This window comes from Microchirus variegatus, assembly GCF_963457635.1.
Source record: "Microchirus variegatus genome assembly, chromosome: 23".
In the NCBI taxonomy this organism is placed as follows: Eukaryota; Metazoa; Chordata; class Actinopteri; order Pleuronectiformes; family Soleidae; genus Microchirus; species Microchirus variegatus.
The window spans coordinates 7432167-7454511 of NC_139824.1; the positions used below are offsets into that span (position 1 = coordinate 7432167).

Here is a 22345-nt window from a genome sequence, read left to right on the forward strand (position 1 = left end):
GACTTAGATTAAGGCTCCGTTAATGATGTAGCTGTGTGACTCTACTGAATCCTTCTGGGGTTTTAGAAAAAAGCCCCCAGTCTCTAGCTGAGGGCAGAATGTCTTGTTGTATATTCGGAGCGCAAAGACTTTTTTTTTAGTTAATTTGACACATCAGAGTCAATGTAGCTGGTGATAACAGGACGAAGAGTTGCAGCTAATTAGAAAGAATTCATTCCAGTCACAGGCAAACATCTTAGACATACACAACTACAAAACTAACCATATTCACCTGAAAACACCAGCTGTATTGCAAATTCGAAAACTGACATTTTTTTTCATATAAATGAATTGATTTAATAATCACTGATCTGACACACTGAGACCTGCCTGCAGATTTTTGTTGAAAGTTCACCGTATTTTAAAAAAACTTTTATATAGAAACTATTTATTGTCAAATGAGTTCACAGAGTTGATTAAACCCGTCAGCTCCACACGACTCTGTCCGTGTTTCTAGCGGTTTTATAGATCTCGCGTCACTCTGCAATATTCTTGCACTGCATGCAGGGAGTGTTTAAACGGGAACAGTGAACCGCAGCCTGTTAGTGATGTGTATTTGTTTTATTTGTATAGGTATTTGTAAGAGCGTTTCAGAGAAGACTTGGACAGAAAGTCTCAGGGGGGATTGCTTTTAATTGTAGCTGCCAGTTAACTGAGTTCGCGGAGAACAAAGTGGAATGAAAGGATGATGAAGGAGAAAAGCGTGGCTTTCCTTTTTTTTCATCCTTCCTTTAATTAATTTAAGTCTTTTGAATAATGAATTTCTAATGGAGAGTCTTGATCTTCTCTAATTCTCTGGGTAGTTTTTATAAAATATTAAGTGATATCGCTGACGTGCTTCACTACCATCTCGGGGACAAAAATGTAGATGTGACAGCATATCGTCGTCCTCACTTGTGACATACAGTTATCAATAGGCTCGCACCAAAAAATAGATATTTATACTTATGACATAGGGTTGAGGTGAATGGAAGTTAACTAGCTGACAGCAGGATAACAAGGGCAGCACTAAAAAGAATTCTGATGCTGTACTTTACCTTTCCAGGGCTCTTGGTGTTCTTCAGTCTGACAGATATGTGTATTTATATTCTTGCATCTTTTGCAAAGTGGAATTCATCGCAAAATCATTTAAGTTGACCAAATTAGAGATATTAATATTATTATTATTATTACTAGTGCAGTACCCGTAGGAAGGTGGCTGACAGTCACAAAACAGCTAGCTACGCTAATGCTAATCAACATTTTTTTTTTTAAATTGCGTTTTGCCTAATGAGGTTGCACAGTGTTTGTATTACGTTAGTCCCACACTAATGCTAATCGTAGCCTCGATAACTTATCTTTGGAAACAGGTTTGCCAAGTTAGCTGCAAAATAGTAGCATGCTAACGCTAAATAAATATGTGCTCGCGTATTGGTGAACGGACATCGACTTCGTCGTTTCGGGTATAACATCATAGTCTGTGTTGAACCGTGTGACCATTAGACGCGCTGCCTGGTGTAGCGTGATAAATCAGCGAAAATTCAAATTACTTAAAAAAACAATCATCAAGGATGCACACCACCAACATTTGGGGCGATCTGGCTAACACAACCTGCTTTAAAGATTGAGATAACCTTTGTTGTGAGTGATCTTCAATTCGATTGCTCTTTTCTTGCTCTTCTCAGGTCACCATCACTGACCATGGCGTTCCCGCCAAATCCACGACGGTCCGCGTCATTGTCCAAGTACTCGACGAGAATGACAACAGGCCATTGTTCCTGGAGAAGATCTACAAGATCCGACTCCCCGAGCGCGAGAGGCCGGAGAAAGAGCGGGTCACGAAGAGGGACCCGGTGTATCGGGTCATCGCATCAGACCGCGACGATGGGCCCAACGCTGAAATCTCCTACAGCATTGAGGAGGGAGACGAACATGGCAAGTTCTTTATAGAGCCCAAGACTGGCCTCGTTTCATCCAAGAAGTTTTCTTCTGCTGGAGAATACGACATCCTCACAGTAAGTAGCTAAACACACATCACATCCTCCTTATTTCCTACCCCCCCCTTTGTTTTGCTGCTTTTATTCATTTCTTTCACTTGGAAATGCAAATGTAAAAGCATCTTCTTTTAACCCTTGGGCACATTTTCCAGACACCTGCCAACAATAATGAATCACACTACATAAATTGCAAAGATGTATGTTTTCTGTTTCGCTCTGAATCTGTTAACGTGTACCTTTGTTATCAAGGGGAAAATTAGTGTTTTTAATGCCTCTGTGCCTGCGACAGCTGTTGCCAGAGGTATTTTGTGTGTTGGATTGTCACTCCCCATCTGTCTGTTGCTTTCTCGTGAGCACAGAGTTTTAAACATTCACTCCGAATCAAAAAATTAACCCATTTAAGTTTTCACTGCGTGTCTCCTATGATGCTTGATAGACACAGATCGGATCGGCGACCTCTCTTGTTTACGGTGCCATACAATTTCAAGGCAGTAATTCTAGTTGAAAGAGTCACTTGGGATTACCGTGGGTTTACCTGAGGCAGAAATTCAAAATGTATTTTCTATGTTATTGTCTCTTGATATACTTAATTGTGATGCCGAAAGGAACTTCATCCAGATTAATGTATTTGAAATGTGGCTCCATTGCTGCCGGAAGACACTGCTCCACCACAGTTTACAGTAATTGGAGTCTTGACAAAAGGTGGAATCACAAAAGAACGCCACACAAAAGGTGGTCTGTTATACCCAATGCAAGGTTTTTCTCACCATGTGGACCGCTTAGGGCACAGCAATTCTTTTCTGACTGAGACACACAGTCTGCTCTGTGGATTTTTGCCACAAATCAGTGCTTTATGCTTCTGATTCACCGTTATCTTTTATCTGCGAGCAATTGTTGTGAAACTGCCCGGCCAAACTTTTTACATTTACTTCTGATAAATGTAAACTTGTGGGCCACATAAAGCAGAGGATCTGCTTGTGTTCCATAACACAGTGTAACACAGCCTTTTCCATTCTCTGCATCTGTCAGATTAAAGCCGTCGACAACGGGCGTCCTCAGAAATCCTCCACTTGTCGCCTGCACATCGAGTGGATTCCCAAACCAGAAGTGCCAGCTGACGCAGCTCCCCTGCTGTTTGAAGAGTCTCCCTTCACCTTCTCCGTAATGGAAAGCGACCCCGTGGCACACATGGTGGGCGTCGTCGCCACTGAAGCATCTGACGTTCCCGTGTGGTTTGAAATCACAGGTACTGCCACATAAAATCTCATTGTTGTTGTATGTTTGCAGGCAAACTGTAGAAGTGCTCTGTGTCATAGAAGGAACAACTGTCGCACTTAAAGACTAACAGCGTTTGTGTGTGAAATGCCATGTAGCAATATAACAATACTAAAAAGCAACATAGAAAACTATAACTGTACCTTTTCCTGACTTCTTTTGTCATATTTGCTACTTTAAAAATCCTAAGTGCAGTAATTTAACGTATTTTCCCAAGTTTTTGCTTGTGAAAACAGCCCTTTAGTTTGCAACAGAGAGAACGACATGTGTAAACTGTAAGCCAGCAGAAAGAAATATTGCCTCACTGAGTTGCTGTTTTTATTTTGCTGTAATAAGACCTACAGTAAATATTAATCCAATCTCCATAAAGACAAAAGATAGATGGTCATCTAAACGTAAACGTCAATGACTGTAGATTAGCTATTCGCTATTTTTGTTAAATGCAAGTTTCATGGGAGCTGTTCTTATTTCACCTACACAGAAAGACAATGAAGACATTAAATCCTATGTGTTATGCATTTTACTGCCCGGTCTGAAAACTTTAAACAGTTTTTAATTGTATTGCTTGTGCTGTAATTACCGTCTTCCTGCGTAGTTTAGATAACAGGAGTCTATAATGAATTAGTACGCCATTATCCCAGATTTTTCTGTGTGAGGTAATTTACAGACATTATATTTCTCACAAAGTATTAAAGCCTTATTCGGCCTGTCTCTGTCTCTGCTTTTTTTTATGCTGTGTATTATGTGCATGATCAACTCCTTTCAAAAGTGCCTGCCTTTTCTCCCTTCCTCCCAGTCTGTCCTTCTTCTAATCAATGCCTGACTGACACGTCTCTCTTTTCTTCTCTCTCTCTGTGTGTTCTGCCACTGCTTTCCTCTTTTCTCTGGAATGTTCTGTTTGGTTGGATTTTTGCAAGACGGCATAGAGGATTCTGAGATGTTTTACATCCTTCAGATGGCTTGCGACCACAACTGTACAGCAGAAGGTAGCTGCTGGGATCTCCTAATAGGCTGTGGTGTATTAAGAGATCAACCTACATTGCCTGCCGTTGCTGCCTGTTCGCTGTGGTTGAACTGTGTTGTGTCACGGCATTGATGTTGTTCCACATTGTTCTCTTTAAAGCTGTAACCTAATACAGAATGTTGTAAATGTAAGGAACACCTCCTCTCTTTGCAGCCTCGTTTTGTATCCACTGTGTGCTTTATCTTTCAGATAGTTAGGGCTGTAAAGACAATGATTATCACAATATTATTGACCTCAGTTACATTAACACGACAGCATAGATCAATGTTTAGTTAACTGACATGTATTGTGATAATCATATTACTGACAAATAGCACATTTTTACATCATCTCGCCCTAAATGTTTTCAGTTTATCTTCATGTGAATTGTATAAAAGCCATTATGTCGATGGTGTTTGTTCAGACAAAACAAATCGTCACTCATAATCAACGTCATCAACATTTATGTATCTGTTCATTATTCATTCTTGGCAGAAAATTGATGTTTGTACACCAGCCCTACTTTTTAGCATTTGTGTGACCTTGGCACCAATGTTTTTGTCACTAATCTTTTCTCTCCTTTGTTTGGACAAAAACAAAAAAAATGATTCCACAGGTGGTAATTATGACAGTCGCTTTGACGTGGGCAAGGCCAGCGGAACCTTGATTGTAGCACGGCCTCTGGATGCTGAGCAGAAATCAAATTACAACCTGACGGTGGATGCCACGGATGGGACACGAACTGTCAGCACCCAGGTAATTGAAACACTAATGAAATGGCTGGAAAGCTGATGAGGCATTGTCACGGTTCTGTTTTCTCGTGTGAGGAATACCGGGAGGAAATGGAAAGCTAATGAGTGACGCAGTGTATGTGTGCGTGTGTTGAAAAGCGATCATTGCTCTCAGCTGACCAGGGACAAATGGCACTGGCTATGTTCAGAGTCTTGTTACGTGACGTCCTGACACGGCACAGCTTCTAACTGTATTATGCTGCCTTGAAAAGAATGGACGGATGATAGAAATACGGGAAATGCTTTGTCTCGCTGGATGTTGAGTGTGATTGAGTTGTTTTTCCATGATATTATCATCCAAATGGAGCGAGTTCATTTGAAATAGTCAATATTTTTACATAACAAAAACAGATTTAGATTAGAAGAACCATCTCTCTGTCCATTATAAAGATACAAGTGATTATTTCAGCTCAACAAGCTCCTCTAAAGCAAACACAGCATCTTGTTGTTAGTTTAACCTTTACAAAAGCTAAAATATAAAATGACAAGTTGTTTTACAAGAATTATGCAGACATTCTTGGAGTTGTTTGTAGTTGGTTAATTTACAGCAATATTCTCTGACTGTAGAGGTGCTGACGGGCACATTTTTATTACCTTCTAGCAAAGCCAGGTTAGCTCTTTCTCCTTTTTGTAGCCTTCATGCTAAACCAAACTAGTCGTACTGGAATTTGTGTGTGCAGTGCTGTACAGTTAAAGGGGACATAGTATGCAAAATCAACTTTTTAATCATTTAAATCCTTATATTTTGGGACTCTGGAGGCCCTATCAGTCGGCAAAGTTTGAAAAAAGATGACTCACTCGTGTTTTTGTGGTCCTCCTCAGTCTAAGTACAGGAGATAAAACATGCGATGTTGACTTCCGCGCTCACTGGGACGTTGGGACGTCACAAATTCCTGGAATTGTTGTTTTTCTCGGAGCTCCGCTTTGTCCGTAAAACAGTGCAGCACAGAGTCCTACACAAACGTCCAGCCTCAGAGGATTTATCTGTCCAGTGGATACATGTTATATATGACGGCAATGTGCCTGCTAGAGCAAATGATCAACTTTCCAAATGCTAACTGCTGTTAGTTCCTAGTAGCCTCTGTGGCTGATGTCATTTCCTGTCCTTTCCTGTCCAAGTTTTGTTTTACTTTTTTTTTTTCCCCCATCCTTGTGGTATTTTGACCAAAGCACGTTCATTAGGACACCGTGGAACAAGGTTAACTTGGAGAAATAGGGTATAATATGACCCCTTTAAAATGTATGAAGTACGATTTTTGCAAACAAACTTTACCTGCATGAATTTTAGTATTCACCTTCTGTCTGTTTTTCTGTTTATGAAAATACAGAGCCATACCTACTAAACATATTGCATTTGAATATATTACCGTTAAAATACAATCATGCTTGCATACTGTATATCCTGCTACACAAGTGATACCAAAGCTGAACTGCCATTGTGCAAGTTTTTTTGCTCATGCATTCATGCCTCGTCTGTGAGAGTTTGAACACTTTTACATGGTAGTTTGGGTCATATCGGATGACAGCGTTCAAAATGTTTTGTCCTTTGTCCTCAAAGGGGAGCTTCAGAGAACTGTAGCTGGAAAAGAATCTATTTGTTGTCACTCTGTATGAATCAAGCCTTTCATCATCGGGGCTGCTGTGCTCTACTGAGCCTTGGATAAAGCACCGCCTTCACTGGCATTTTGCAGTTCACATGCGGAAGCAGCTAGTCCTTTATTTTAGAGCATAACCACCCCTCCCCCCAAAAAAAGCATGCAGTGTACCTTTTTTTTCACCCATGTTTTTTCTCTCCCCACCATAAAGCATTTTCATAAAGGCCATGGCAACAGACAATTTAAAAGCATCTCAGCAGCACTGTTTGCCGTGACATTTTAGGTCAAATTAATCACACTGAAAGGTTAATTCTCAGTGGGGCCTCGGTTCTCGGCGGGACCGCATTTACTAGCAACCCTTTCACCTCGCAAACAATGATTCAACTCGGGCGATCATAAAAGAAAAATACTGGATCGCCCTAATTGATTTTCAAGTTACTTTGAGCTTTCATGCCTCTTACGCATGACAGCATCATTACAAGGCACATCATCAGAAAATGAGGTCTCCATTGGCCTGTTTTGTGTTGGTTAAACTTAACATGAGTTGTTTGATTTTCAGAAAACAACAGCAGAAAAAGTATTCTGTATACATTTCAAAGGGCAGTGTTAAGATAACTTTATCTGGTGGATGCTCAGCATCTACAGGCCAGCTCAACTGGTCATGAAGAAATGTAAGAAAATACTTTTTGCAGTATATCACATTGAGCTCATTGGCAAAGACAGTTTCTCCTCACCTGCTGACCTCAATTGCATATATATTTCTGTATTTATTATTAGTGCTGTGGCTCATACACACACGACTGCTGGAGTGTCAGACATAATACAACCAGTTCACCACTGTAGGTCAGCTGTTTTCTGTCGAGGGAAGGGATTTAGTGAATTTGTATGCTCCATAAACCACACTTTGCGATGTAGGCCAGCTGGCTAGGATGTGCTGAGAGTCCAATTGGTGACTGAAAGATGCACACAGTACTAACGGAGACTAGAGCAATGACCAAAATTTGGTTGCCGTGTACTGACAAAAAATCCCTGAAAGTGAACAGTTATTTTTAACAGATTATTTCCCCATCAACAAAAGACACAAACCACAATTGGCGTATTGGCCTCTGTGGTTGATTATTGTTGTTTTGTTTTTCATGTTCTGAAGATCATTGTTGCAATATCGTGTGTCTTTGTATTACCTACATACAGCACATCACATAAAGAACCAGTCGGTTTGCTTGCACATGTCCCTGGGGGAACCATAACTGTCCTGAGGATTCGGAGCAGTGTGTCTGAACATGTTTCAGGAAAGCCATCCGAGTGTTTTGGCTACTAATTTGTTTATGTGAAAACATTGTTCAGCATTGTCAGCATTTGCTCCGTTAGCAGGGGGGGTTTGGCAAACTGTTAACATACACAACTCTTGCTTCCTGCTGAGAATTGCATATGTGTTACAGTGGCATGTAACAAATTATTCTGTGCAGCTCAAACGCATTATGATTAATCATTTAAAGCTGTAGCGCGTCACTTATAATACACACCAAATGATTCAAAAGTCAGATGAGTTCACACACTGGTGACGAAGCCAATCATCTCCACACGACTCTCTCTTTATTTCTCAGTGTAGCGGTATTTACACCTCCTGTCACCTGGTGACATTCCGATGCTGCACACAAGAAGTGATTTATTTTATGCTAAGACAGACGGAGGCAGCAGCGACATGTAAAGTGAGATGGCTGCAAAGAGGCTGGGATATGACTGAAAACACAAAGAAGTGGGGGGAAAAAAACCCACTCCACAAAGCATTTTGCCCCCCCCCCCCCCAACTGCACCTGCGCAGCCTGTGTCTACACACAAATGCTCCTTCTGTCGGGTCTCATAGGTATTATGCATGGACAGGGTCAGTCTTCAGGTAATGGACGCAGTGTACAAAATGATGTTGGCTTTGTTTTTGCTCACAAAGACCCAAACCCTGCAGAATAATCACATCGACAGCAAAAAAATTTACCAGAAGTTATGCTCCGCAGCTATACATGATGTAATGTATCACCTTTTATGCATTCAGATTTGTAGATTAGATTATCAATGAAAAGTTCAACGCCACATTGTTTGTGCACAATAAAAAAAACATGTATAATAAATAAAGTATTTACTTTTACTTTACTGTTATTGATTATGGATTCGTTTCCCCAGGCACTCTGTGTTGTTTACCATTAAGTCACTCACACAGAGTTGCATTGCAAATTAGATCTACCCAAACACACACACACATACACACACACACACACACACACACACACACACACACACACACACACACACACACACACACACACACACACACACACACACACACACACACACACACACACACACACACACACACACACACACACAGTGTACCTTGTTAGAGCTCTAGAGGCTATCTAGAGGCTCTCCTATTTTCCTTTTTCCTTTTTCTTCTTTGTTTCTCCGTCTTTATCTTTCTTTCTGATTTCTCCTTATCTGGTTTTCAAACACCCGGCATTTATTGGCCCAGGCATGCACCGGCAACGATTGTTGTGTTTGGGTAAAATAAAGCACAAACAAGAGAGTGTTTTAACAGATTTTAGTACTTAAATGTAAAAAAAAATATATTGGCATGTAGTGGTGAAGTAGCTAATTGCAACCAATCCCGCTTTCAAGCATGTTGGTAAACCTACATGACCCTCAGGAACCGTAGAAACACAAAAGGCTCTCTCTAGGATCAATGTTTGGTTTTAGCTAACTGAGCTCAATGCATCACAACAAAACACTCCTCTTCATGCTTGTTTTCCCCGTTACCTGTTAATTGCCATTCACTCTCAGGTCAAATGACTCTGCAATGCATGTGGTTTTGGCTTCATTTCTGATGACAGCATGTCCTTTATCTATGTTTTTAGTGAATCTTACTCCTTATAACTATTTTATTACATCTTATTTCATTTGTATTAGTGCCTTATAATCATTACTGCTGTTGAGTTTGAACAAGGGACAGCACTAAAAGATGCAAAAAAGCAATGGCTGTAATATTGTCACAAAGCTCCATTGTGTTGTTGTTTTGTCCTACCCTCGAATTGTTGATGTGATGTTACATTTTGCAAATAGGTGATGTAATGGGAATTGTGTTTTTTACATGGTTCATCTGGGCTAAAAATCCCACTAATCTTAGTGTGAAAGCTGGTTTACAGGCCGTCTGCTGTGGGAGGTCTATGGAAAAACGTCACTGCCACTCTGTTGTTTGCTCACCATTTGACTGTTAGTTCCACGAAGGCGTCTCTAAAAGATCAGCTGATGTAGACAAGGGGGTGCCGCATTCCAGCTCGGGCACCTCATAGCTAGGAGCTGTGCCAACAAGGCAGTCTCATCATGCAGCCCCAGACGCCCTTCCCCCCATATCCACCTATACAACATCCTCTGTTGGCTGTGCAGAAGTACTTCAAGCTGTTCTGCTCACAATCTGTCCCTGGTCTCCCGTTTCTCATGTTTTCTCAGTCCACATTACAAAGACTCTCTTTATGCCTCGCTCAAATGTTCACCTCACCGACTTGTGAGTTGGTGCTTTTTGGGCCGATTTTTTTTTAGCATTTTAATCTTCACCGACAACCTTGTGATTTCTACATCTGACCATTTCTATCTACCTTTTGATCTTTCACCGTCATTTGTCTTCCTTACTCTCATCTCACCCTCGCAGGACTTTGTTTTCCTTTTTTTAAGTATCTCCATCTGTCACGTCTGCGTCTTTACTCCGAATCTCGTTCCTCCTCAACACTCCCAGAGGAAGCTTTATACAGAGACTACAGATTTTTTCTTCCACACCAGCATTTCTGCTGCAGTCAGGCTGTATAATGCTGCTTTGTGATGTTTGGGGGCAAAGTTCCTTTGAAGTGTTTAAGAGACTCTGCGCAAAGGGAGAGCCACGATTTGTGTGCATGTTGGAGATGGGCTGGGTCGGGAGGTGCCAAATAGCTTTCTGTGTGCTTTCTAAACCGTATGAAATGGTATGTTACGGAAAGGTGTGGATACTACTGACCAGGTTCCATGCTTGTATTTATTTCCGTACCTTGACAACGCTATCAGGCGCTGCCACCTTTCTCACCAGTCACACAATGTGTTATCTGACACCAGCCAGATTGAGACGCACTGGACAGCCTCTATGTGCGGATGTGTGTGTGGAAGGGCATATTTTATGAGACCGTGTATATGGGTGCACATGTGTGTGTAAAACACAGATTGTGAGACATCAGGGATCTGGTGTTGTATGATGTCTAGAGTGACATGAGAAGACATGCTTGGAATGAGGCTGTTTCTAGGGGTGCACCACACACCGGAGGCATTTTTTTGGGGGGGTGGGGGGCTTAATGTCTTATTAAACAAAGCGTATTTATTTTAAATTATGTCTCATGATTAGCGCCGTGATGCGAGCTGCTCGTGACACATGACTTGTGTGGCAAATAGCCAGTTTTACGGCACTGATAGACAGCATGAAGCCTAGTGCTCCCCCTGCAAGATGACATCTGTGAGCCTCGGCAGCACTGCCAACATCACAGCACACAGCAGATTGTAAATGTTATCAGTCCTGTCAGGTTGGGTCTATATTTGTTTCTGATATAGGTCTCACAGCTTAACAAACACTATAGTTGTGTTGACCAGAGATCTCACAAATCCTGGTCATCTTTTGAGCTGTTAACTGGTCAGAGTTTTTGTGCCTGTCCCCCCCCCCCCCTCCTCCCCTCCTCCCCTTCTCTGCCTTCACCAAAGAGCTTGGGTTTGACTGTTTCCTTATGGGACATCACCCCCTGGTGTCTGGTATGCAGGTGTCTAATCCAGGCTGATCCCTTTGTTCCCCATGTTTGGCAACGATGGAAGCTCCTCGCTGGTCTGGGAAGCAGAGCTGGCATTCCAGCAGCTCTCCATAATCCTCTGTCGGAAGTCCAGTAGACGAATGGCTGGTGTTGATAAAACATGTCCCAGTGGAATTTTATAGTTCGGGGACGTCCAATTCTTTGTTTTGTGTGTGTGTGGGAGAAAAGTGCAGCGCAATCTTATGCTCATCAATGTAAGAAGCACTTGTGTGTTATGAGTCTGACAGTTGCTTGTCAATACCTATACGAGAATATTCAATCGGAGTATTTAATTCCGTGTCATTTTAAATGTTACTGTATTGTCAATGTAATCATTTGTGTGTAGACGGAGGGGACTTGTGGTTGTTCTACATTGATTTCTTGTTCCAGTTTTAACACCATCGGATGCCTATTCAATTAAAGTATTACATTTGCCATCATATGTATTGAATCTGTCAATATCTACACTATTCCACAAGGAGTGTATGTGCCGGGTTTGTAGTGTTTTGGTTCATGTGTGTGCACAACACGGCATTGTGAAAGCATTTTAGCGTCCTCACCACCTCAAAGGGCCTTTAGCGGGTTAAGGCTTGTTTTTAGGGTTTTTAGGTTGGGGGCACATGGGCAACATAGATGTAAAAACACACAAACAAGGTCTCAAAAACAATTGTTTCTTTTAAAATCTTCCTGACTGGTATTGAAATCAAACCCAGTTTTTGAATCACTGTTCTGGACTTGCCCTCTTAAAGCTTTTATTTTGAAATCAATGAACAAGAATAATTTGTACCACTAAAAAAAGTTTGATTCATTCATTCACCCTGTTATCCTCTAAAACTTGACAGTCCGTCGTACCCAATGTCAAGTTTAGACGTGGCTTTATAAGTATAGCCCTGCAAAAATCCACATGCATGACTCAAGTCGGTCGTTAAAAACATGCTCCTCTGTCCACCTTTTTTTCCTCCTGTAGGTGCTCATTCGTGTCATCGACACAAACAACCACCGGCCGCAGTTCTCGCAGCAGACGTATGTTGTGAACATCCCTGAAGACAAACCGGAAGGGAGTGAGGTCATGCAGATCAGTGCTGTGGACAGAGACGAGAAGAACAAACTGACATTTACCCTCCTGAGCAGCACGGATCCAGTCAGCCTGAGGAAGTTCCGACTGGATCCAGGAACAGGCACTCTGTACACTGCTGAGCGACTGGATCATGAGACTATGCATCATCATATCCTCACCGTTATGGTATGAATAACAAAAACGTATTAAAAACAACATATATATATAGTACAGTTACACTATGAAGGAAAGAAGAATATCTCCTAAGGGCTATGAGATTCTTTTTTGTTTTCTACAGATACTTCATCCCTTTCTTACCTGACTGACTCTTTCTAAATTTCTCTTCTTAAGGTTAGAGACCAGGACATTCCAGTAAAGAGGAACCTTGTGCGGGTTATAGTCAATGTGGATGACACCAACGACAACGCACCCTGGTTTATTGGCACGCCGTACTCCGGCCGTGTGTTTGAATCGGCTACCGTAGGCTCAGCTGTGCTTCAGGTCACTGCTCTAGACAAAGACAAAGGCCACAACGCAGAGATCGTCTACAGCATTGAATCAGGTAAAAAAAAAAAGAAAAAAAAAGTGCATTGCTGAGCCATTCCCCCTGTTTTCCCTCCAAGCTGAAAAAAGTTGTTTGTAAAAGAATGCAAAAGAAACCAGCTTGTAAAAAATGCATGAGTCATTTCGAGTTCTGCTACCCACTGCATCTTGATCATGAATGGAATATTTTACAAAACACATGGAAGATTGGAGACTTTGTTGAGAAGTCCTCCATATACGTGGGAGAAGAACAGATTCCCCCTCTGAATTTCCCACAATGCTCTTGCTGTTATATAAGAACAAGAAACTTGCAGTCAATAGCTTGCTGTTCAAAAACATGCATGTTTGGAAAAAAAAGCTAGATGACTTCATTGAACTGTAACTTCCTCATCAATAACATCTTTCTTGTTGAACATGTAGAATCAGTTTTTGTTGCCCTGTACTGAATGTTCTGCAGATTGATTTAGAGTGCTATTATCTCTTTTGTCTTTTGTATCTTATAGGAAATTTTGCAAACTCATTTGCCATTGACCCTGTTCTTGGAACAATCACAGTCGCCAAAGAGCTCGATCGCCGCAGCAAGGCCCTTTTTGAGCTTACTATTAAAGCGTCCGATAATGGAACACCTCCACTCTCAACTACAGCCACTGTTCATATTGTGGTAACAGTATCTGACAATGCAGCCCCCAGATTCACTGAAAAGGAGTTTTCCGCAGAGGTCAGTGAATCCGCTCATCCAGGAAGTTTTGTGAGTTTGGTCACCGCTGCCAGCCAGTCGTCCGTCTTCTATCAAATTAAAGGTGGCAATGTCAACAATGCATTTGATATAAACCCGAACTCTGGAGTGGTTGTGACCCAGGGAGCTTTAGATTATGAGACCACCTCTCATTACACGCTCATCGTACAGGGAACCAACATGGCTGGAGTGGCTAGCAACGCCACACTGCAGATTCATCTAAAGGACGAAAATGACAACGCTCCAATCTTTCTCCAGAGGGAATTCAAAGGAGTTATCAGCGAGTCTGCTCCCGTCAACAGTGTTGTTCTGACCCATGACAACACTCCTTTTGTCATCCGAGCATCTGATGCTGATTGTGATCAGAATGCCATGCTAATCTATCAAATAGTCGAACCTTTTGCACACGACTACTTTGCTATTGATTCCAGCACTGGAGCCATCAGAATTACAACATCTTTGGATTATGAACAAAGAAATGTTTTCCGGTTCACTGTTCAGGTCCATGATTTAGGAACGCCAGGCCTGTTTGCAGAGACAGCAGCCAACGTGACGATTGAAGTAATTGATATTAATGACTGCCCACCAGTTTTTAGCCAAGAGTTATATGAGGCAACTATCATAATGCCAACATACAAAGGGGTGGAAGTAATTGAAATTAACGCTACAGACTCGGACTCTGCTCCTAACTCCAAACTCCTTTTCTCCATCTCCGAGGGTAATATTGGTGATAAATTTAAGATGGATCCAATCACAGGCATAATCTCCATTCAGAATGTCACACAATTAAGGAGCCGATATGAATTAAAGGTTAGGGTGTCAGATGGTCGATTTGCCACTGTTGCTACAGTAAAGATAAATGTCAGAGAAAACAAGGAGAATAAGGTTAAGTTCACCAGGGAGTCCTACAAAGCCACCGTCCAAGAGAACTCCTCTGAGAAGAAAACTCTAGCAGTTATTGCTGCTGTTGGGAACCAGGTGAACGAGCCTTTGTTCTTTAAGATTTTAAACCCTAACAGCAGGTTTGAAATCAGCCACACATCCGGAGTAATCTCAACTACCGGGATACCATTTGATCGTGAGGTACAGGACACATACGACATCATTGTTGAGGTCACTAAAGAGGACAAAACTGAAGATGTAGCCCATGTTGTGGCAACTGTAACAGTGGAAGATGTGAATGACAACAAACCTATGTTTGTGAACCTCCCCTATCATGCCCTGGTTCAGATGGATGCAGAGGAAGGTCAGGTCATCAGGCAAGTCACTGCAGTAGATAAGGACATGGGTTCAAATGCAGAAATTCATTATTACCTAAAGGAGCATCAGGAGCACTTTGAAATTAGCCCCTCTGGTGAAATATCCCTCAAAAAGAAATTTGAGAAGGAATCACTCAACACGGACTTTGTCATTGTTGTCATGGCCAAAGATAATGGAGACATGCCTCTCTCGGCTGAAGTAGACGTCCCAATAACCGTGGTGAACAAAGCAATGCCTATATTTGAGAAGCCATTTTACAGCATTGAAATCCCTGAAAACATTCAGTTGCACACACCTGTGCTTCATGTTCAGGCCAATTACTCGGAGAGCCCTCGTATTGTGTACACTATCTCTGAAGGAGATCCTTTTAAACAGTTCTCCATTGATTTTAACACAGGTGTAATTCACGTGATTCAGCCTTTGGACTTTGAGACACACCCTGCTTATAAATTAAATGTGAGAGCCACAGACTCTCTGACTGGAGCACAGTCAGAGGTATTTGTTGACATCATACTGGAAGATGTGAACGACAACGTCCCTGTGTTCCTTTCAAAGACCTACTACGCCAATATTTCCGAGGCCGCTGTCATTGGTACGTCAGTTTTGCATGTTGACGCCAAAGATTCTGATACTGGTAACAACCAAGAAGTGTTCTTTCAGTTGGTCGAGGAAAACGGCGAAAGCTCAGAGTATTTCACTATCGACCGTGACACAGGATTGATCTCTGTAGCTCAAGTACTTGATTACGAAGAGATCCAGCAGCACAACTTGAGAGTTCGTGTTGTGGATGGAGGTGTTCCAGCCCTCTCCAGTGATGTCATCGTGACAATAGATGTTACTGACCTGAATGATAATGCTCCAAAATTTACAGAAAAAACATACAAAACTTCTATCAGTGATCTGGCCCCACGTGGACACTTCATCACCCAAGTCCAAGCATCGGATGCCGACACCTCAGATTCAAATAACCTGGAATTCTCAATTGTATCTGGAAATGAAGATCAGAACTTTGCTATAGACAAGCACACAGGAGCCATTGTTATTTCCAACCACCGGAGGCCACATATGCTGCCCGTTTACAACCTCACTGTATCGGTTTCTGACGGTGTTTTCAGAAGCTCATGTGTTGTCATGGTCACAATTATTGGTGCCAACTTCCACAACCCTACTTTCGCTCAGATGGACTATGTGGTAGAGCTCATTGAAAACTCACCAGTCGGGACCTTGGTAGCAGAAGCAAAGGCAACGGATGAAGACGAAGGCATTTATGGGCAAATAACATACCAAATTGTCAATGACGTTGCAAAAGACAAGTTCTCTGTCAATGACAATGGAGAGATTTTCTCGTTGGAGAGTCTTGATCGTGAGAACAACAATGAGAAGGTTATTCCGATTTCTCTCGTCGCTAAAGATGGTGGTGGAAAAGTAGGATTTTGCGTTGTCAACGTCATTCTCACAGACGTCAACGACAATGCCCCACAATTCAGAGCAGCTGAGTATAAAGCCACTATTTCATCGGATGTTCCAAGGGGAACCTCTGTCGTTAAAATTGCTGCTTCAGACATGGATGAGGGAAGCAATGCTGACATTCAGTATTCAATTGAAGCAGATGTTGAAAATGTGGAGGAGAACTTTGAAATCCATCCAACCTCTGGCGTCATTGTTACCAAAGAGAGTCTCATTGGACTTGAAAATGAGCTGTATGCATTCTTCGTCAGGGCAAAGGATACTGGAAACCCATCTAAAAATTCAGTGGTGCAGGTTTACATCAGGATTGTTGCACCTGAAACTCCAATTCCCAAATTTGCTGAACCACATTATCGTTACACTATTGCTGAAGACCTGCCCATTGGCACAGAAATCGATGTGATTCAGGCAGTGAGTGAGCAGCCAGTTGTCTACAGCCTTGTGAAAGGAAACACTCCTGAGAGCAACGAAGATGAAGTGTTTGTTGTAGACAGAGACAGTGGTGCCTTGAAACTTCAAAAAAGCCTCGACCATGAGACTACCAAATGGTACCAACTCACGTTGCTCGCCCTAACCAAACAAGAGAACTATGAGATCGTTTCATCTGTAATTGTAAACATCCAATTGAAAGACCTCAATGACAACAAGCCTGTCTTTGAGTCAGATCCATATGAGGCTGTCGTTGTGGAGAACCTCCCAAGTGGGACTCAAGTAATCCAAGTCAAAGCCACAGACCAAGACTCCGGAACCAATGGCCACGTCCTTTACAGCCTCAATCCCAAGCAAGACTTGCAGGAGATCAGTGAACTGTTTGCTGTCAACAGTGAAACTGGATGGGTGACCACACTAAAAGAGTTGGACCGTGAAAAGTTGAACAAATACACTATTGCTGTCCTGGCCACTGACCAAGGGGATAAGATTCAACATACTACTGGCACCAGAGTGGAGGTAACGGTTGCTGATGTAAATGACAACCCGCCCCGCTTCACTGCAGAGATCTACAAAGGCACAGTGAGTGAAGATGACCCTCCCAGTGGGGTGATCGCTATTCTCAGCACCACAGATGATGACTCTGAGGACATCAATAAACAAGTGAACTACTTCATCACAGGTGGGAATTTTTTGTTTTGCAAGATACTGTAGATAATTAGGAAGCCAAAAGGCTAAATTCTCAACTTCTTTGTGCGTCTGTGTTTTTCATTAACAGAGCTCAGGGGGTGGGATGGGGGTGTTATCCATTTATGCTATTTAATCTAATGATTACATCTCTTTATTTCATCTTTGAAACATTGCACAGTCCTACTATTTGTTAGAAGTCTGAGTTATTGCCTGATCTGCCCAAGCTGTCAGCAAGTATTTTGGTTATCATAATATTGTTTGAAAAGTGCTTTGAAATAGATAGTGAATCATACCTCATCTGGTGTGAATTAGTGTAAATAACTATACTAAGTCTAGAAATATGAAGTTTAATCAGAAACCTTAACTGTTGTTTATTCATGTTCATTGTTCAAAGCTCTGGATTTGCTTTGCTAAGCGCTGCCCGATGATGGAGTTAAAAATGACTGCATATTCTTGCTCTTTATGTGCTTTAATGGCGTGGTCTACTCTTGCTTCTGTGTTGTTGAAAAGTGCTGTATTCCTTTTACCACCAAACAGGAGGGGACCTTCTTGGCCAGTTTGCCATTGAACATATTCAGAATGAGTGGAAAGTCTCTGTCAGGAAGCCCTTGGACCGTGAAGAGAGGGACAATTATCTCCTTAACATTACTGCCAGTGATGGCGTCTTCACTGCCAAAGCCATTGTGGAGGTCAAAGTGCTGGATGCCAATGACAACAGCCCAGTATGCGAAAAGGTAGTTATTTTCTTCCCAGCTCCTTTTTATAGCAGCTAATTTCTATTTTTCTGCCCTCTTCTTCCCAGTATTTCTTATATTTAATCATCTCTTCTCTTTTCCTCTTACTCTATCCATCCTCCAGTCTCTGTACAGCGAGAGTGTCCCAGAGGACTCCCCTGCTGGCAGACTCATCTTGCAGGTCTCTGCCACAGACGCGGACATTCGATCAAATGCCAAAATCTCCTATGAGCTCCAGGGACTTGGATCAGAATTGTTTGTCATTGACTCTGATACAGGTATGTGTCACGTTCACAAGGGATTTCAGTGAGTCTCGCATGATGCTTTGTGGCAATATCTACATTTCTATCTTTCATTTTGATTAGTCATATATCATATTGTATTATTTGTCATTTGCCAGGTGAGCCCTTGAACACATGGCAGTAGGGAGCAGTATATTGGAGTCTTTTATCAAACACCCATGGCCCTCTGCTACATTTTACACCATTAAAGGTGCATTATGTAATAAATCTAAAGCAACTGGCCATAAAATCCTCCTAATATGTCACAGAGACTCAGGAATAATGTTCATATAACAAACTGAACTCACCAACAACAACAGTACAGACAAAATATTTGCATTAAAAAAAATATTTTGCAGACTGCAAATCATGTTTATGTTTTGAAATCATGTTTTGGCATGTGGCGCCACCTACCGCCGTTCACCAATCATTGCAGTCAGTAGAGTCTCAGCTGCCGAGCAACCACGGGTTGCCAGTTATGTCAGAAAACGAAACCTAAAAGACCTCTGTATTTTGAATTTGAATGTAATAACCGTTTTGGCCACATTCTTACATATGGCACCTATAAGATTAAGAGAGAGATTGAGTTGTTATTTATTCTACATGCAGCCATGTAGAAGGCTGATTTTTTTTTCTTTTTTTTCTTTACCCAGTTGTTATTTACTTAGTAATTTCTAAAAGAGCCTACAACATTTCCCTGCAGGCCAACTCATAGGCCCATGGTAGCTTGAGTAATAATATTACAGAGTTGCACTTAAATTGAATTTATGGCTTATGTACTTCTTCCCTGCAAATAAGTTCTTCTGGGAGACCTTCTAAATCAGACACTGGCTTCTTTGAAAAAAAAAAAAAAAAAAAAATAGTACCACTAAATCACCACCAATGTTAAAATGAATGCAAAGTAAAGTCAATAAGTAGCTAAACAAACTAAGCCACTAGATTTACAGCTATACAACACATCTGCTATCACATGAAATCCCAAAGTACAGGCAAGATGCAGCCTTAAGACGCTGAAAGACTGACACTGATGCCATCCAGCAGTATTTTGGCAACTGTCAATGTTGAGTTTCAAGCAGCAAAGGCAAAGTGTTATTTGAGGGTTATACTTTTCTCAGTCCAGGCAAGTAGGATTATTGCAGACGAGGGCCGCCAAAATGGCTCTGGAGTTTTCCAGAGGGGGCTGTGGTAATGTTGGCTGCCTCACTTCAAAAATGATCTCAGCTGCCAGCACTGATGTCTCTCTTCATACTCACCAAGCCGCCCCCACCTTTCTCTGCCTCCTCTTGTGCTTCAATGACTTATTTATTTCCCTATCTTCTCTCCCTTGAAAGCCATTTGTTGTTCAGATGTGTTTTACTTGGTTAGTAGACAAGGTCGCTCCAGTGCTTCAGAGTATACATGACTTGTTCTCTTAAACACAAACTCAAGTTTGTGATAAATTGCTTACACAGATTTAATCTTCACCCGCAAAAAGAATGGCTTTGATTTGTTTTATTTTTGTCAAATGAAGTCATCCTGCTCCCAGAGGAAATGATGTCTCTTTGAATAATGTACAACATGTTTTTTTTTGTCTCATCTCCAGGGGAGTTGAAGACCTTACAGCCCCTGGACAGAGAGGAGCAAGTCGAGCACAGGTTCAAAGTGCGGGCAGTGGACGGTGGAGGGTGGTTCTGTGAGGCTGACATCCGCATCGCCGTAGAAGATGTCAACGACAACCCGCCGCAGTTCTTCTCCGATCCTTATACCATCACAGTGTTCGAGAACACCGAGACGGGGACATATGTGGCAAAACTGCAGGCGAATGATATCGATACTGGTAAGGAATTCAACGGACACAATTTTTCCTATGACCTTGCACTAGAAACAAAATCAGTCTATTCAGGGTGTCCGCACATCCTTAAAAAAAGTCTTAAAAAGTCTTAAATTCATGTATCTAAAATGAAAACTGATTGTATGAACATGGACCTGCTGTACTTGTGGGTTTAGACTTCGGTTAGCTCGCTTACTTCATTTCAAGTGTCGTTTTCAACAAATGTTTGTATTTTCAGCTGCTAATCCTGTTTTAAAGGGTTGTAAATATGCTAGATATATACAAATGTCACCTTTTTTAAAAATGTTAAATGCATTATAGCAATAACAAAGAATTGCAGCCGTGTCTTAGATAAACGTACGAGATACTGGTAGAAGCTCAGGTAAAATCTGCTTTATTCGTTTCTGCTGAGGCAGTAGAACGTTAATTGTGAGTCAATAAGGCCTGTGCATTATGATTAAAATGCAATCAACAGCAATCCCAGCCCATTACTCAGTGTCACAATAAAATAGCATGCACTTATAATTCAAGAATAGGTTCTTAGCATCGTTGTATATATTGTGTGCATATGTATTCTGGTTCAGTGGTGACTAACAAAGCACAAGTTATTATCCTTCCATTATGCGTGATACTAAATTGCACGAGGGGTGGATAACAAAAGTGGAATTTCATGAATGATAAACCCCTCAAATTAAAAGCTCCATTACACTTTAATGAAATTCTTCCCTCTTCATGCTGAATTCTCAAAAGGGATGATTGTAATTTTCCATTTGCCTGGTGCAAAGCCACAGGGCCACATATTTTTTTTCTCTGCTGCCTTCACCTTTCAGCGAGCGTTGCCAGCCACTATGAGGTTTACATATGAATAAGACGGAGAAATTAAACCCAGCAATTTAACAGACACTTGAGACTTCATCCACAAAGCTACTGGACATGTCTGTCCAACTTTTTTTTTTACCACTTAGATTGCGTAGCAGGATATTTAAGCTTGAAGCAACATTTCTGCACGTTCACCGTTACAATTAACTCGCTCTCTGTCTGTTTCTGCTCGTCGCTCGGACTGATAGCTCGACAGAATGAATGGGATAGTAGTATGGAGGTCCCTGAGTGAGAATCGAACGGTGAAAGGTTATGCTGGCATAAAATGCTTCACTTCAATCAGAGATAAAGATACTCGGAAGGAAGGGTGGAGGGAAAAAAAAAAGCTGCTCCCTGCAGTTTAGCCAGGAGCAATAATTATTTCAACTTACACTGAGTGAAAGCAGAGAGGCATTTGATTAGTATTTCTCTCACATACATGGGTATGGCACACTGAGTTTTTTTTTATTTAATTTTTTTCAGTATGTATATCTCATATTTTTTTCATTAAGGCACACGATTGAAGCACTGAACTGACAAGCCCCCACACAGAGGATACAAGAAAAGCAGGCGCTGTAGTTTTGACCCAGTTTACTTCTTCAACTGTCTTGGAGTCAACCATCAACATTCAAAGCCTGCCGTAAACCTTCTCCTCAGAGAGAACAGTTGCCTTATCTTCCATTGATATTTGACTCTATATATTGCTGCGTGGACTCATTCTCGGCTCGCGTTGCTTGCAGACGTTTGATACCCACATCGCTCCTGCTCTTCAGTTCAGCTCGCTGCCACAATCTCCGAGAGACGGCACTTATCAGTGTGGAATAGTTTATGAACCAGACAGACTAACAGACCCAGACTTGTGCCCTTGATCCGTGATAAACTTAAGTTATGCGAATCCACATTCCTCCTTTGATTGTACTTTGACCCTTATCACTTTTCCTCGATCCGAATGTCTCC

The 22345-nt window shown here is 41.7% G+C and overlaps 1 protein-coding gene across 3 annotated transcripts in view; it reads left to right on the forward strand.

Annotated features, from left to right (window-relative positions):
• Positions 1 to 22345, forward strand: part of fat1a (FAT atypical cadherin 1a) — a gene marked incomplete at its 5' end in the record, with an annotated part of 74504 nt that overhangs the window by 34615 nt on the left and 17544 nt on the right. For all 3 annotated transcript variants that reach the window (XM_083909428.1, XM_083909429.1, XM_083909430.1), the window contains 9 exons: positions 1704 to 2033; positions 3045 to 3261; positions 4910 to 5049; positions 12491 to 12766; positions 12932 to 13142; positions 13627 to 17697; positions 18243 to 18439; positions 18564 to 18717; positions 20303 to 20536. In XM_083909428.1, the coding sequence (XP_083765554.1) occupies positions 1704 to 2033; positions 3045 to 3261; positions 4910 to 5049; positions 12491 to 12766; positions 12932 to 13142; positions 13627 to 17697; positions 18243 to 18439; positions 18564 to 18717; positions 20303 to 20536 (5830 nt within the window). The remainder of the gene's footprint in view (positions 1 to 1703; positions 2034 to 3044; positions 3262 to 4909; positions 5050 to 12490; positions 12767 to 12931; positions 13143 to 13626; positions 17698 to 18242; positions 18440 to 18563; positions 18718 to 20302; positions 20537 to 22345) is intronic.